General features: G+C 36.4%; 2 protein-coding genes across 12 annotated transcripts in view; one reads left to right on the plus strand and one right to left on the minus strand.

Moving 5' to 3' along the window:
* Window positions 1-12333, plus strand: part of PRDX1 (peroxiredoxin 1) — a 354386-nt gene that overhangs the window by 158812 nt on the left and 183241 nt on the right. The gene's annotated exons all lie outside the window — the stretch shown is intronic.
* Window positions 1-12333, minus strand: part of MAST2 (microtubule associated serine/threonine kinase 2) — a 190336-nt gene that overhangs the window by 126010 nt on the left and 51993 nt on the right. For 2 of the 11 annotated variants that reach the window (XM_062003291.1, XM_062003289.1), the window contains exon 1: window positions 461-523. The exons of the other annotated variants lie outside the window; for them this stretch is intronic. In XM_062003291.1, the coding sequence (XP_061859275.1) occupies window positions 461-508 (48 nt within the window). In that variant the 5' untranslated portion in view covers window positions 509-523. Of the gene's footprint in view, window positions 1-460; window positions 524-12333 lie in introns of those variants that run through there. 11 annotated transcript variants of the gene reach the window in all.

Genomic DNA, 12333 nt, shown 5'->3' on the forward strand with positions numbered 1-12333 from the left:
AAAGAGATTTGCTTGTTATAATGTCTTGTGTTTCAGAAGGTAAACTCCCATCTCCAAAAGTCAATTTCTTTTAAAATTATGTCACTGGTTGGCAGGTTTTCCCACTTTTGTCTTCTGCAATGGTTTTTTTCCTCTGTTGAGAGTTCAAATTGTGTTTAGCAAGTATTTCTATTTCATATTTTGCTGTCATTGGAGTTCTAAAGCACTTTAATGCCACCAGGAGTTACTATTGTAAACCCAGTGGTTTGTTGGCTGCCCTTACTAATTGCAATGAAGTTTTTCCCATTGTTTTGAGATTGTCATTGAGGGACACAAAATGGTCTCATTTCTCAAACTGCCTGCAAACCAGTCCATGGACTAACTGTTCCCATTGATCTGGTAAGGACAGGAAACAAAGCTCAGGTCAGATGTAGTAGCCAGCCACATGCACAGTTACAGGTCCATTATAAGCCTTACTTACATTATCTTCATCAACTTTCTTAACACTCGCCTGCTCTGGTGAATTCATCTGATGTTGAAAGCTGACCTCTGTTTCTATTTGTTCTGAGGGTGGAATTCCATCAGATTTGCAGCTATGTCTTTAATCATCCAGACCAAAATAGCATAGATGAATTTCTTACCTGGATCAAAAATAGGAGACCTTATTCACACTAGTAACATTAGCATCTTTCTTCTAACGCTAGTACTACTGCTTGTGGTTTTCTTGTTGAGCTAGTACTGTACATTGTCCCCTTACAACAGTTCTACTTTGTATATAGTCAGTCCTAGGGCATTATGTGTATTGTATGATATTCTATTTCTTGATACTCATACAATAGTGTATCATTTTCATGATCTGATCTCTGTGTTATGATTTTATATTTCCACAAGACTAGTCCTGTAGCTATTACATGAGCTCTTTAAACAATTATGTTTCACATTCTGATATCTCTTACACTACTTAATGTGTGAAAATAAATCATAGAGAAAAAGAATCCTTTTTAATGCAAAAGAATATCTGGACAGATATTGCACAAATCTGAAACACTCCTTGAAGATTTCCATTCCAAAGCAATTACCACTCCTGCAGAAGAAAGCAGTTGATGAAACAGGGGGCAGAAAAGATCAGTACTTAATCCATTATCACATCCCAGTAATGCTAATCTAGGTGTAAGATTAATTTGGACTTCAAACATATTAAAGCAGCAAAATAAGATTTGCTTCCAGGAATGTTCAAAAGACAGTATATCCATATGATCAGATTCAACATTTACTGCAACCTTTCGTCCATAACACACATTTGAAACCAGCTCTTTCAGGTTTTAATTTCTCACAAGTTTAGAAAAGATAATACAGCTCGACAGCTACTTGATAATTCAATTCTAAAAGCATCTGGTTTAGGCTGCCTGATATTAGCAGTTGAGTGTATTATTTCTGAAGTCATTTTTTTTCCCCAAACACAATAATTCAATAACCTATCACCTTATTTCACAGTGGTAACGGTGAACAACCTCTATGTATCTTACCTCTGTCACATCTGAAGTTAAATGGTTTCAAATTTGCTGTTTTTTCATTTTAGTTTCACTGGCTTTAACTTCTGCTCTGTTTGTAATGGCAAACACTGCTTAGCAAATTCTGACAGATGTCTTTTTTTTAATTTGTGATTTCCAACTGCTCAGTTTAACTACCATTGACCCAGAACTCATTTCACTGTAACAGGACTTAACATAACGTATACAGCACCGATGTGAACGCACTTCAAGACTCTGCTCTTCAATGTCCTTCTGAGCTCTTACTGTTTCTATAGTCTGCCTCATGACTTTCAGTATTCATCTTCCTGACTCTTGAATTTTCTCTCACTTAGCAGAGCTCTCATATCATCTGGCCAGTATTGAAATGTAAATTCAAACATATATTTTTGTAATGCTACATATATTTGATGATCAAAGTGTTGTTCACTATGCTCCATTTTAGAGTCACATACGCCAAAATCAAGGTCAAAATCTTTTGCTAATGTTTTGCTTGAGTTTGGTTTGCCTTCTGCTTGCAAAACAGAAATCACTTTTTAAAACTTCCAGTGTAAAGCAAGGTAATGTTTTGGGGGGGCTGGTTTGAGGTTGGGGCAAAGACTGCACCTTTTTGTGCCTAGTTGCCCTTAGTTAAACGTTTCAACATTCATTATTCTCCTATTACCTCATTTTTAATTAAAACAGGTTTCCTCCAAATTTGATTTAAGATTTTAACCTTTAAAAACTAATATCGTGTTTAAATGCTAGGAATGTTTATCTCTACCTCACTGGCCTCAGCTGTATTTCATGATCTTTAGAGTTACTTGGACTCTCTTTTCTACATTTTCCAGGTATGAGCCTTTAAGAAGACTTTTGTTTGGAAAAAAAAAAACTTTATTCAAGGAATTAAGCACAACTGTGTGCTTCAGCTTAAGCTACATCTACAGATATTTTTATCCTTTGCATCATTTTTCGTTTTCTGTTTCAATGTGGTTTTCCAGCTGCTATGAAGTATTTTAGGACTACGCAAATTAGCAACACCACAAATACCAAAGGGATGATTCACAGGGGGGAAAAAAGAAGGATAATAATTTAACAGTAAAATTTATGTTATTTCAAACAAATCAAAAAAGATACCTTGTCCAAATATATCTGTTTGTATGTTTGAAAGACAGGAAAAGAAAAACAAGATGGAACAGGCTGCCCAGAGGGGGTGTGGAGGCTCCTTCCTTGGAGGCCTTCAAGACCCACCTGGACATGTTCCTATGCAACCTGATCTAGGTGACCCTGCTTCTGCAGGGGGGTTGGGCTAGATGATCTCTAAAGGTCCCTTCCAACCCCTACCATTCTGTGATTCTACGACATGAAGTAAAAGCCTATTGTGATGCTCAGACTATTCCAAAATATTGTGCTTTACATTTCTAGTCCTAATACCAGGAATCACTATCTGTTACACTATTAAGAAGATTTTATTTCTGCTTTGTTAGAATGGATACACATCCAAGACTAAGTGTGGCAGAGAATGGCTGACATTTAGGAAAGAATGCCCATTCATTTCAAGAGTTACAGAAGGGTTTTCCCCCACATTTGTGCACCATAATACAGTCCCTAAACCTGCTTGTTATGCGAATGCTAAATAGGAATTTCATTTTTGGAGCATTCTGTTAGAACTGACTCGGCATCTCAAACTGAGTGAATGCAGCTTTCACATATAATTTGGGTCATCCATCCTTCTGCATCCCAACAGGAACTTCTCCCACAAGAAGACACTAAATTTATGCCAGTCATTCGTTCATGAAAACAAACAGCGTTCATTTCTTCCGTTTTATAAATAAATTAAAGCCAAATCAACCAATTCCATAAAAACACTTGGCAAAAAAACAAACGCTCAGCCTGCATACAAAGGCAGCCTGTATTTATTTTTACAGCTAAATATCTGGCTGTATTTCTTTCTTCTTCATGAGAGCAGGGGGGCTCTTGAAATACCAAAAGGAATTATTTTAATGCTTTCTCAAATCTGCCTCCTGGGAGTTTAGAAGCACTAATTATTCACCAACAATACTTGGGGAAAAAATTGAGTTGGCAAGCTGGGGAAAAAAAAAATACAACCTTTCCATTTAAAACATCGCTTCTCTCAAGTGGTCAGGTTTCATTTGCACAATGCACCCTGCTGCCATTAATTTGGCAGCCCTTTAATCAAGCTCACTTCCTGAAAAAGTAGAGAATTTGAAATGATAAACTCCAAAGTTTCCAGAAAAACAAAAGAAACTTAAGCATGGAGCCTCCTTTTGAGGCCCACGATACAGCATTCACAGTTGTGTGATGCCGTTTGTCTTCGCCTGCAGAAGAACTAGAATCTGCACCCAGCAGCTTAAGGACAAATAAGGAATAAGAAAAGGAGGCAAAGCTCTCTTGTGAGATGGTTTTGATTTGCCTACAAGGGTGAATTTTTGTCAACTCAAAAATCAAACAAAAATATGTAGTCATCTACTGTAATACTTTCACCTGAGAGTAGTGACCAGCACATAGAGAGACCAAAGAAATCAAGAGTTTTCAAGAACCCAAGACACAAATACTAGATTGTTCTGTTTTAAATATATCAGTGTCTATATTAAAGGTATTTAAGTTCATTTTACTTCAGGAAGAAACTAGGTCATCTGAGTATTAATGAATAAACGAATGAAAGCCAGACACCATCATCTTAAAAAATAAAACACAGTTGTTTCTGGTTAAAAGGTGAAGTTAGTAAAACTGTTTGTTACCATTATATCATCTGGCATAAAAATACAAGCAAGGAATGGAAATCATTTCATCCAGTAATTCGCTTAGTAATGACCAAGAGAACTATTATCCCTCAGAAAGAAGTTAAAAATAGACGTTTCATTCCCGACAGTAACTGAACTGACCTTCTCTGAAGTTATTGCAATTTTACATCAAATGTGATTTTTTAAAACAGAAAAAAAAAATGTTATCTTGTGGTATAGAAACACTACCAAAAAAAGAGATGAAGTTACTTGTGCAAGTAATGCAAGGCAAGTTGAAAGCTCTCCCATTCCACTGTATTCAGTTTTACAGAAGTTATGAGGGCTGACTTTCAAGAAATTGTTCTTTTTTTAAAGTATACATTAAGTACATGGAAAACTGGCAGTTCCCAGTACCTCTTGTCTTCCCATTCTGGCATGTAACTGGATTCTTTTTACCTGGATACATCCTATCAAAAAGAAGGAATTCCCTCACAGTACCATTTTTAGGTAACTCATTTCACCAAGACTGCTGCCATCCATACAACCAGGCAAGGTACAAGCTATTTCTCTTGATTCATGGTAAATCAATATTATATTTCCAGCACCACACAACTAAATTACATCTATTGCATCTGCTGCTGAAAGCTATGTGTAAGGGCATGGTTTTTCTTTAGTGTTTCATTTTTATCAGTCCCAATGGTACTACATTGCTTTCTATGTTATATTATGCCTTAACAGAAATGATTTTACTACATCACTTCATCATCTGTCTAAATTTAATCAAGCACAACATTGCTTTCTGAAAGTCTACAGTAGCCTCATGTCCCGAGGGGCTTTCTTCATGGTAGCCACTTTGGAAGAAAAATATCAGCTCAGCACTGTCAAACTATCAAAATTTACAAGGAGGCAGCCATCACACAGCAAAATTGTTCCAAATCATACAGTTGTTAAAAAGTTTTTACTACCTAGCCATTTCAATATAACAACTTTTGGGTGCTATTTCCTAAACAAACAATTTGAGAGATGAAGCGCAACAAAACTGCTAGGTTTAAATTTGTCTCACAGAGTAATAAAGTATGGCCTGCCAAAACAGTCCACAAGCTAAGAATGGCAAATGTGTATGACATTCACATTTAAGAGAAGATAAAAGCTAGAAAACAAATAGTAAATGACTGGAGACCATTAGAGAGAATAAACTCTCAGCCCAGAGCCTTTGTAACTCTCATATCAATGTGAAATGTAAAATCATTCATGTCCTCTTTTAAATCACCTCCAACTTTTATTTAGCTGGTGCCTCACCACAATCCATTCCCTTTGGCCTTAAACAATGAGGATAAGTTTAAAGATCCTAATCACCACCAAACAAGCACTCAACAATTCGACCCCACTGGGGAAACTCTCTTCTAGGCAGTACATTATAGGCATTTTTACTAAGAAGAAGGAGATTGCTACATACAGCTAAAGACAAAAAGCAACGTGATACTAGAAATACTTTATAACAGTCTGAGGGCCACATATTTGCTGAGGAGACAACCATGAGTTGGTCCTATTCTATTTCAAACCAATGTAGCCTAGAGTCATTACCAGCATGTACAAGCCACAGCTCACAGAACAAATGGAGCAGAAAGGACCTTACTCACGGACTCTACTAACCTACCCCAACAACATCTGATATGATTTCATTTTTTTGGCTGCCAATACAAGTGACATTTATTAGCCTATGCTGATATAAACCAAGTTATAACTGTCATAGTCAATTAATATTTTCATATTTTGATGAAAGCAATTTAAAAGTAATTATATCAGGTTACAGTTGTTTAAGCTATGCCATACAATAGGCAGTAATTATATTAATCCTCATTCCAAACATGATTTTATCACACTAATACCCAAGAGCATTTCGGAAAGAGAAACCTCCAACTACAAAAGCATCTGCTGTGCTAAAACAATCAAGTTTAAAAGGAGCATTGCCATTAGAAAGTGAGTCATTTGTAGATTTTGCTGAAGACAGATAAAAACCAAGTTGAACCATTTTCCATCCACAGATTTACTTGTTTGTATTCATAGAGAAAGTGCTGCCAGCTTCAAAATCATAATTTCAATGATACATATCTCATCTCCAAAGACAAATAAGAATCCAAAAACGTAAGTGCAATAGTTTATTGAGGAAAGGAGAAATTCATTAAAAGAATAGCAAGGACTATTTCAGGATATCCTGCATACAAAGCAGAAGAATTAAACTCCCTATTCGCTGTGTTATGAAAAGCCTGCAAGAAGTACACTTCAGCCAAATGGCCACAGCTGACATGTCAGAATGCATGGGAAAATGGACCTTATTACCTTCAGCCATATCAATAAAATTGACATGGAAGAATAGTTAAGGACAGTGAGTTGAATGTTAGAATAAAGACCATAAAAATCTGAAGCAACTTAATACTTTTCACTGGATATCCAAAAATAGGAACTTCAAAGTTTGAGCATATAGAATCATTTCTATAAAATGCCATGTATTATGTATTTATGCTATAGTATGCAATAATCAAATTCAAATTAGCTTTCTAGTATGGAATAAATAAGACTACCAAATTCAAATGAATAGATGCATAACCTGCCAGTCTCTCTTTTCAACTCAACCATAAAACTACAAAATCTGATTTGCAATAAACTTTCCAAATAGAGATAGCTATTTTAAAGCTCATAAGCTAAGTTTAAGGAACTCAGTGCTAAATTATTTATAGTGTAAATACAATGCTTTCACAAGAGAGAAGTGAAATGCACATTTCTAAAGCATATCTAGCTACATTAATTCAACCTAGTTTAATAATTTCCACATCATTTGAATTTCCTGTATTTCTAGGTGGCTTTTACTTTGTTTAGCACTATCCTTCAAACATGCCACTGATGACCAGGCCAGAAGTTATACTATTTAACTTGCATGATAAACAAGAAAAATCTCTAGCAAAAAGAAATACGAACACTCAGATAGTAAAATTTTAATAAGTCCACCAAAGCCAACTGCTTTTCTTCTATCCCTGAAAGCATATATAAACTTGTTTGTTCCCGTACTTTATAAACAGTTTGCTCCTGTGAGGAAAAAGTCTGCTAAATTATATACACAGATTTGAAAATTCAGAATATATCCACACAGTTGAACACAAACTACAAAGAATACCTGACACCTCTTAGCATGCTAAGAGAAAAGTAGTTGCATTTGCACACTGCTATGGTGAGGAAAATGACTCTGCTGCTTATGTAGCTGCTAAGTAATCCCAATACACATACTTAGCACAAGAATGAGGTATAGGTATCAAAGAAGTCTAGGGTATACAACTCTTAAAAATACACACCGTTTGAAGATTTACTTGAAGATTCCCTCGAAAGAGTAACACAAAAAATATAACAGACATTTTCCAGAGACATTTTGGTCTACAAATTACTCCATATTTTTTAACAGCCCATAGAGATTTAAGATCAACCAACCTTGAAAAACCTATCCTATTTTGATCCCAGAAATCATAGCCCTATACCTTCTAGAAATCACATAAATACTAATGGTTTAAGTAATGCAATTTAACACAAAGTAAGAGGAACAACTGATAAATTATTCTGAGAAATACTGTTAGATATTCACAACTGACTTGAAGTGCCTCCTGACATTTTAAAGAGTCTTCTCCAGATGTTCTTACTGCAACTTATATTTTTGTCATTTGACTAGTGGCTAGAATTTACAAATTTTCCAAATGCAAAGATACTTCATCTTTATCCCTTGAAAATGAGGGGACTACCTGACCCAAATCAATACAGATAGCATTGCAGAATTTGATTATAATTAGGTTTCCTTTCACAAAAAAACCCCATTATCTTTCAATGTATTAGAGAAACTGAAGGGGCAACCATAATCAGCAGAAGTGACAGGAAAATAAAAAGGTGCTCTAGCCAATTTCAACTTCTAGGCTGATGACATAAGCCTAGAAGCAAAATACATGCTGCCTCACTGCAAGACATTTCTTCTCATTAAAGAGGTAAGTGGGTCTGTGCAAGCAGTGAAGACTATTAAAGATAAGCAGATTAAACAATAGTCTTACAGCACAGTAGCAGCATGTTACGTTGCTAGGTTGGAGAATTGGGTTTTCTTCTCAGATTTAGGACTTCCAGCACTAAGCAAGTACAAAATGAAGTGATACTACACAAGTGAAGCACTCCAAGTGGCTAACGGCAAGGAAAAGAAACAAAAGCCACTCTCTGCACAGCAACCCCTGCAACTAGCAGGAGCAGCAACTGTTCATCAGTGCTCTCCTGGCAACGAGCAAGTCTATCAAGCAGATATTTTCAAGCTCAATGAAATGCCTGAAAAAGATATTACTGTTTATCTCTGGGAAGAGCTCCTTTGTCCAACATCTATGTAGACTCTGATGCACACACATAAAACCATTCTTTCATGCATGCAGTCATCTGCTAACAAAACCTTTCGTCCTGATATAGTAGAATTAATTACTGGCATTTTTATCTTCTCTCAGAGGCTGAAAACAAAAAATTCAGTTCAGCTATACGAGCATTCACAAAGTCCTACTGACAAACTGAAAGCACTTATTTAAGCATAACTATGGCAAATTATCAGACCAGTTCAACAATACCCTGAAGACAGCAGCTAAGTGCTCTCTTTTCTGCCTGAGCAAACCATTTAACCTTTTATCCTTGTCCATTTTTCAAGGACTTTTTATTCTGACAAGGTTTCACATTTTTCCTTTGGTATATTTTCTGATGTCTTCAACACGAATGCCAGAAGCATATGCTCCCCCTCCAAACTCCATTTCCTACTCCATTGCAAAGCATTGACAAGCATCAATCCTGAAAAATCAAACAAATGTGAAAACTCATGTGCCAGACAAATAATCACCAAAACTCAATAATGCTCAATATCTCTCTGAGCATGAACAATGAAATGTAGTATACTCGTATGCATCCATTTTCCTGTCTTACAACATATGGCATCCAAGCACAAAAGTATAACAAACACACATAATAAAACTTCATAATTTGTCTCCATAGATTGAATTTCATTAAAACAAGTTCCTTATGACTGATCTAGTTAATCTGTAGTCATAGAATGGTAGGGGTTGGAAGGGATCTGTAGAGATCATCTAGCCCAATTCCCCTGCAGAAGCAGGGTCACCTAGATCAGGTCGCACAGGAACATGCCCAGGCAGGTCCTGAAGCCCTCCAAGGAAGGAGTCTCCACAACCCCTCTGGGCAGCCTGTGCCAGGGCTCCCTCACCTGAACAGGGAAAGAGTTTCTTCTTATATTTAAGTGGAACTTTTTGTGTTCCAGCTTCATCCCATCTTCCCTTGTCCTATTGCTGGCTACTATAGAAAAACGAGATGTCCCAACCTCCTGACACCCACCCTTTAGATATTCATAAATAAGATCTCCCCTCAGTCTCCTCTTTTCTAGACTAAACAGCCCCAGTTCCCACAGCCTTTCCTTATATGAAAGATGTTCCAGTCCCCTGATCATCTTGGTAGCCCTGTGCTGGCCTCTCTCCAGAAGTTCCCTGTCCCTCTTGAGCTGAGGAGCCCAGAACTGGACACAGGACTCCAGATGAGGCCTCACCAGGGCAGAGTAGAGAGGGAGAAGAACCTCCCTTGACCTGCTGGCCACACTCTTCTTGATGCATCCCAGGCTGCCATTGGCTTCTTGGCCATGAGGGCACATTGCTGGCTCATGTGTAGCTTATTATCAATCAGCACTCCCAGGTCTCTCTCTGCAGAGCTGCTCCTCTAATCAGTGTGCCTCAATCCTTCTCCTCACTCAAGTCTCTGTGGACACTCCAGAAGACAGTGCACACTGTCCAACTAGTCTAGACACCAACAATTATCGACCAGTCAACCTATTTAGTATAGCTAGTTCACAGAAGCTGAAGAACTTACATGATCATATATCACCTCTAATATTAACTTTAAATAATTTCAGGTGTTGAAAATTCATTGGGAGAATGGGAACCAAGCCTGAGCATAAGATCTTGTTTCTTTTAGAAGTCAGCCTGACAATATGACATTTTTTAAACTATTTTTTTTTAAATAAACAGCATGCAATTTCTTACATCCTAAGATAAATCTACAATTTCAGTACCTGCATATTATTATTTATCTTCTCATATTACCACCTCTTCTTCAGATGTCAATATAACTGGTAACTGCCTACATCATCACTACTAGAAGCCCTTCAGCAAACACTCGATCTTGAGGATTTGGTTCTGTTCCTGGTAAATCTGTGAGTAGTCTAAGTCTTAATGCAAAGAATCTAAATTATTGAAGAAAATATTATTATATTCTGTGGGAAATTTGTTTTTTTCTTTGAAAGCTTTGAATTTTTCAAGTAACTATAATGACAAGTAACTACAGAAAACCACCCTAAGTTATTCCAGATATCAAATGTGAAAGTTTACATCCAAGTTTCCTATGTTATCTTCTAAAGGTAACCTTCTTAACTCAGAGAAATATCCACATTTTTTTCCAAACAGAATTTGAATAAAACTATCTTCTTTTCCTTTCTAAAAAACACTTAAGCCTGAGTTTTTAAATGAAACCTGCCAGCTTTGATTTGCTGTAAACATAACAGCTATTCTTCTGTTGTCTCAAGAACAGAGCAAAGCCCTTATTCCATGTATATATGACAACACTACTGGTAATTACAAGAATCCAGTATATGCACCAGTGTTTAGCTTGATTAGGAGAAATATTATCCAATTTATACTGCTTATTATTCAAAAATTCTGGAAGAATGCTATTTAAAACAATCTCTTTAATGATTACAAGGAAAAGGGCTCAAACTTTTTAATAGTGATTTGCAAGGGTTTTTTGCCTTTGTTTCTCTTAAACACACAATAGGTATCCCACAAGGATACAGATCTTGAGAATGGGAGTGGAACTAATCTCCTTCAAAACTTGAACATTTTCTTTTGTTTCAGCATATTTTCCATCATCTCCCACTAAGTCTCAAGCACAAAGAAAACTATATAGGCTGAGTCAAACCCCAAACCAAGGCAAACAAGATCCCTGGCCAGGCCAAGTTTTGTTTGTGGAACACTGAAGTGAGGATCTGGGGGAGTGGAGGAAGTTTTAAGCGGGGTTTATATTAGCTAAAAGTTATCAGATGGCTTGCATAGCTCACCATAGCACTAGAAAACATCTAAGTCACAAAAAATGTACCAGAGGAATGAAAGTTGTAACTGTAAGAGTAATCTATATAATTTTACAAAGCAAATAAAAGTCAAAATTCAAATTTCAAACACAAAGCTAGATTTCTCCAGGAAGGAGGTGTCAATATTTCCTATAACAGGATATTGTTGCAGAAACTCAAACCCAATAGGATCACAGAATCACAGAACAGTAGGGGTTGGAAGGGACTGCAAGATATCATCTAGTCCAACTCACCTGCTAAAGCAGGACCACCTAAATCAGGTCACAAGTAACTTCATAATGATATATGAATGTACATACGCATTTTCATACTAAATTTGAAGTTAATCATTTAAAATACACATATTAGCCTTTCTGTTAAATATTTCAAAAGTTTTTTTAAAAGCAGAGCAAAAAAACCCGAATTTTGAGTCTCAATCACTCTCCCTTCACCATGAACAGCTTTTTTTTTCATTTACAGAGTACAATTTCTATGTTTTTTAAATAAAAACACTTTAAAAAGCAACATTCTTACTAACTGCATGCTTTACTACATCTTGTAGCCAACTCCATAACCAGTAAAAAATGTTTCCAGTAATTAGGAAAGACACTCTTAAGGAAACAAAACTGAAGTGCATTTCAGTTTTTGAGGTCTCCAAATTATGTCCACAGTCGTCCCAGAGAAGGTTTACATGACATAGAAAACTGAACAGTACACTAAGCCTTCTCTTGTTAAATATATTGAAGCTTAGAATTTCTGTAACCACTGATTCCCTTTCCTCATAAAACAAAATAAAAAAGTGCTGAGTCCATTGGGTAAAATAAACTCAAAAATAAATCCACCACATATTCGGAGATTATATTCCCTGTGCCTAATTCCCACCCACCCCAGGAGGGAAATGGAAGATTTATCTTTAGAATTA

The sequence above is a fragment of the Colius striatus genome, chromosome 10, assembly GCF_028858725.1.
Source record: "Colius striatus isolate bColStr4 chromosome 10, bColStr4.1.hap1, whole genome shotgun sequence".
NCBI classification, from domain to species: domain Eukaryota; kingdom Metazoa; phylum Chordata; class Aves; order Coliiformes; family Coliidae; genus Colius; species Colius striatus.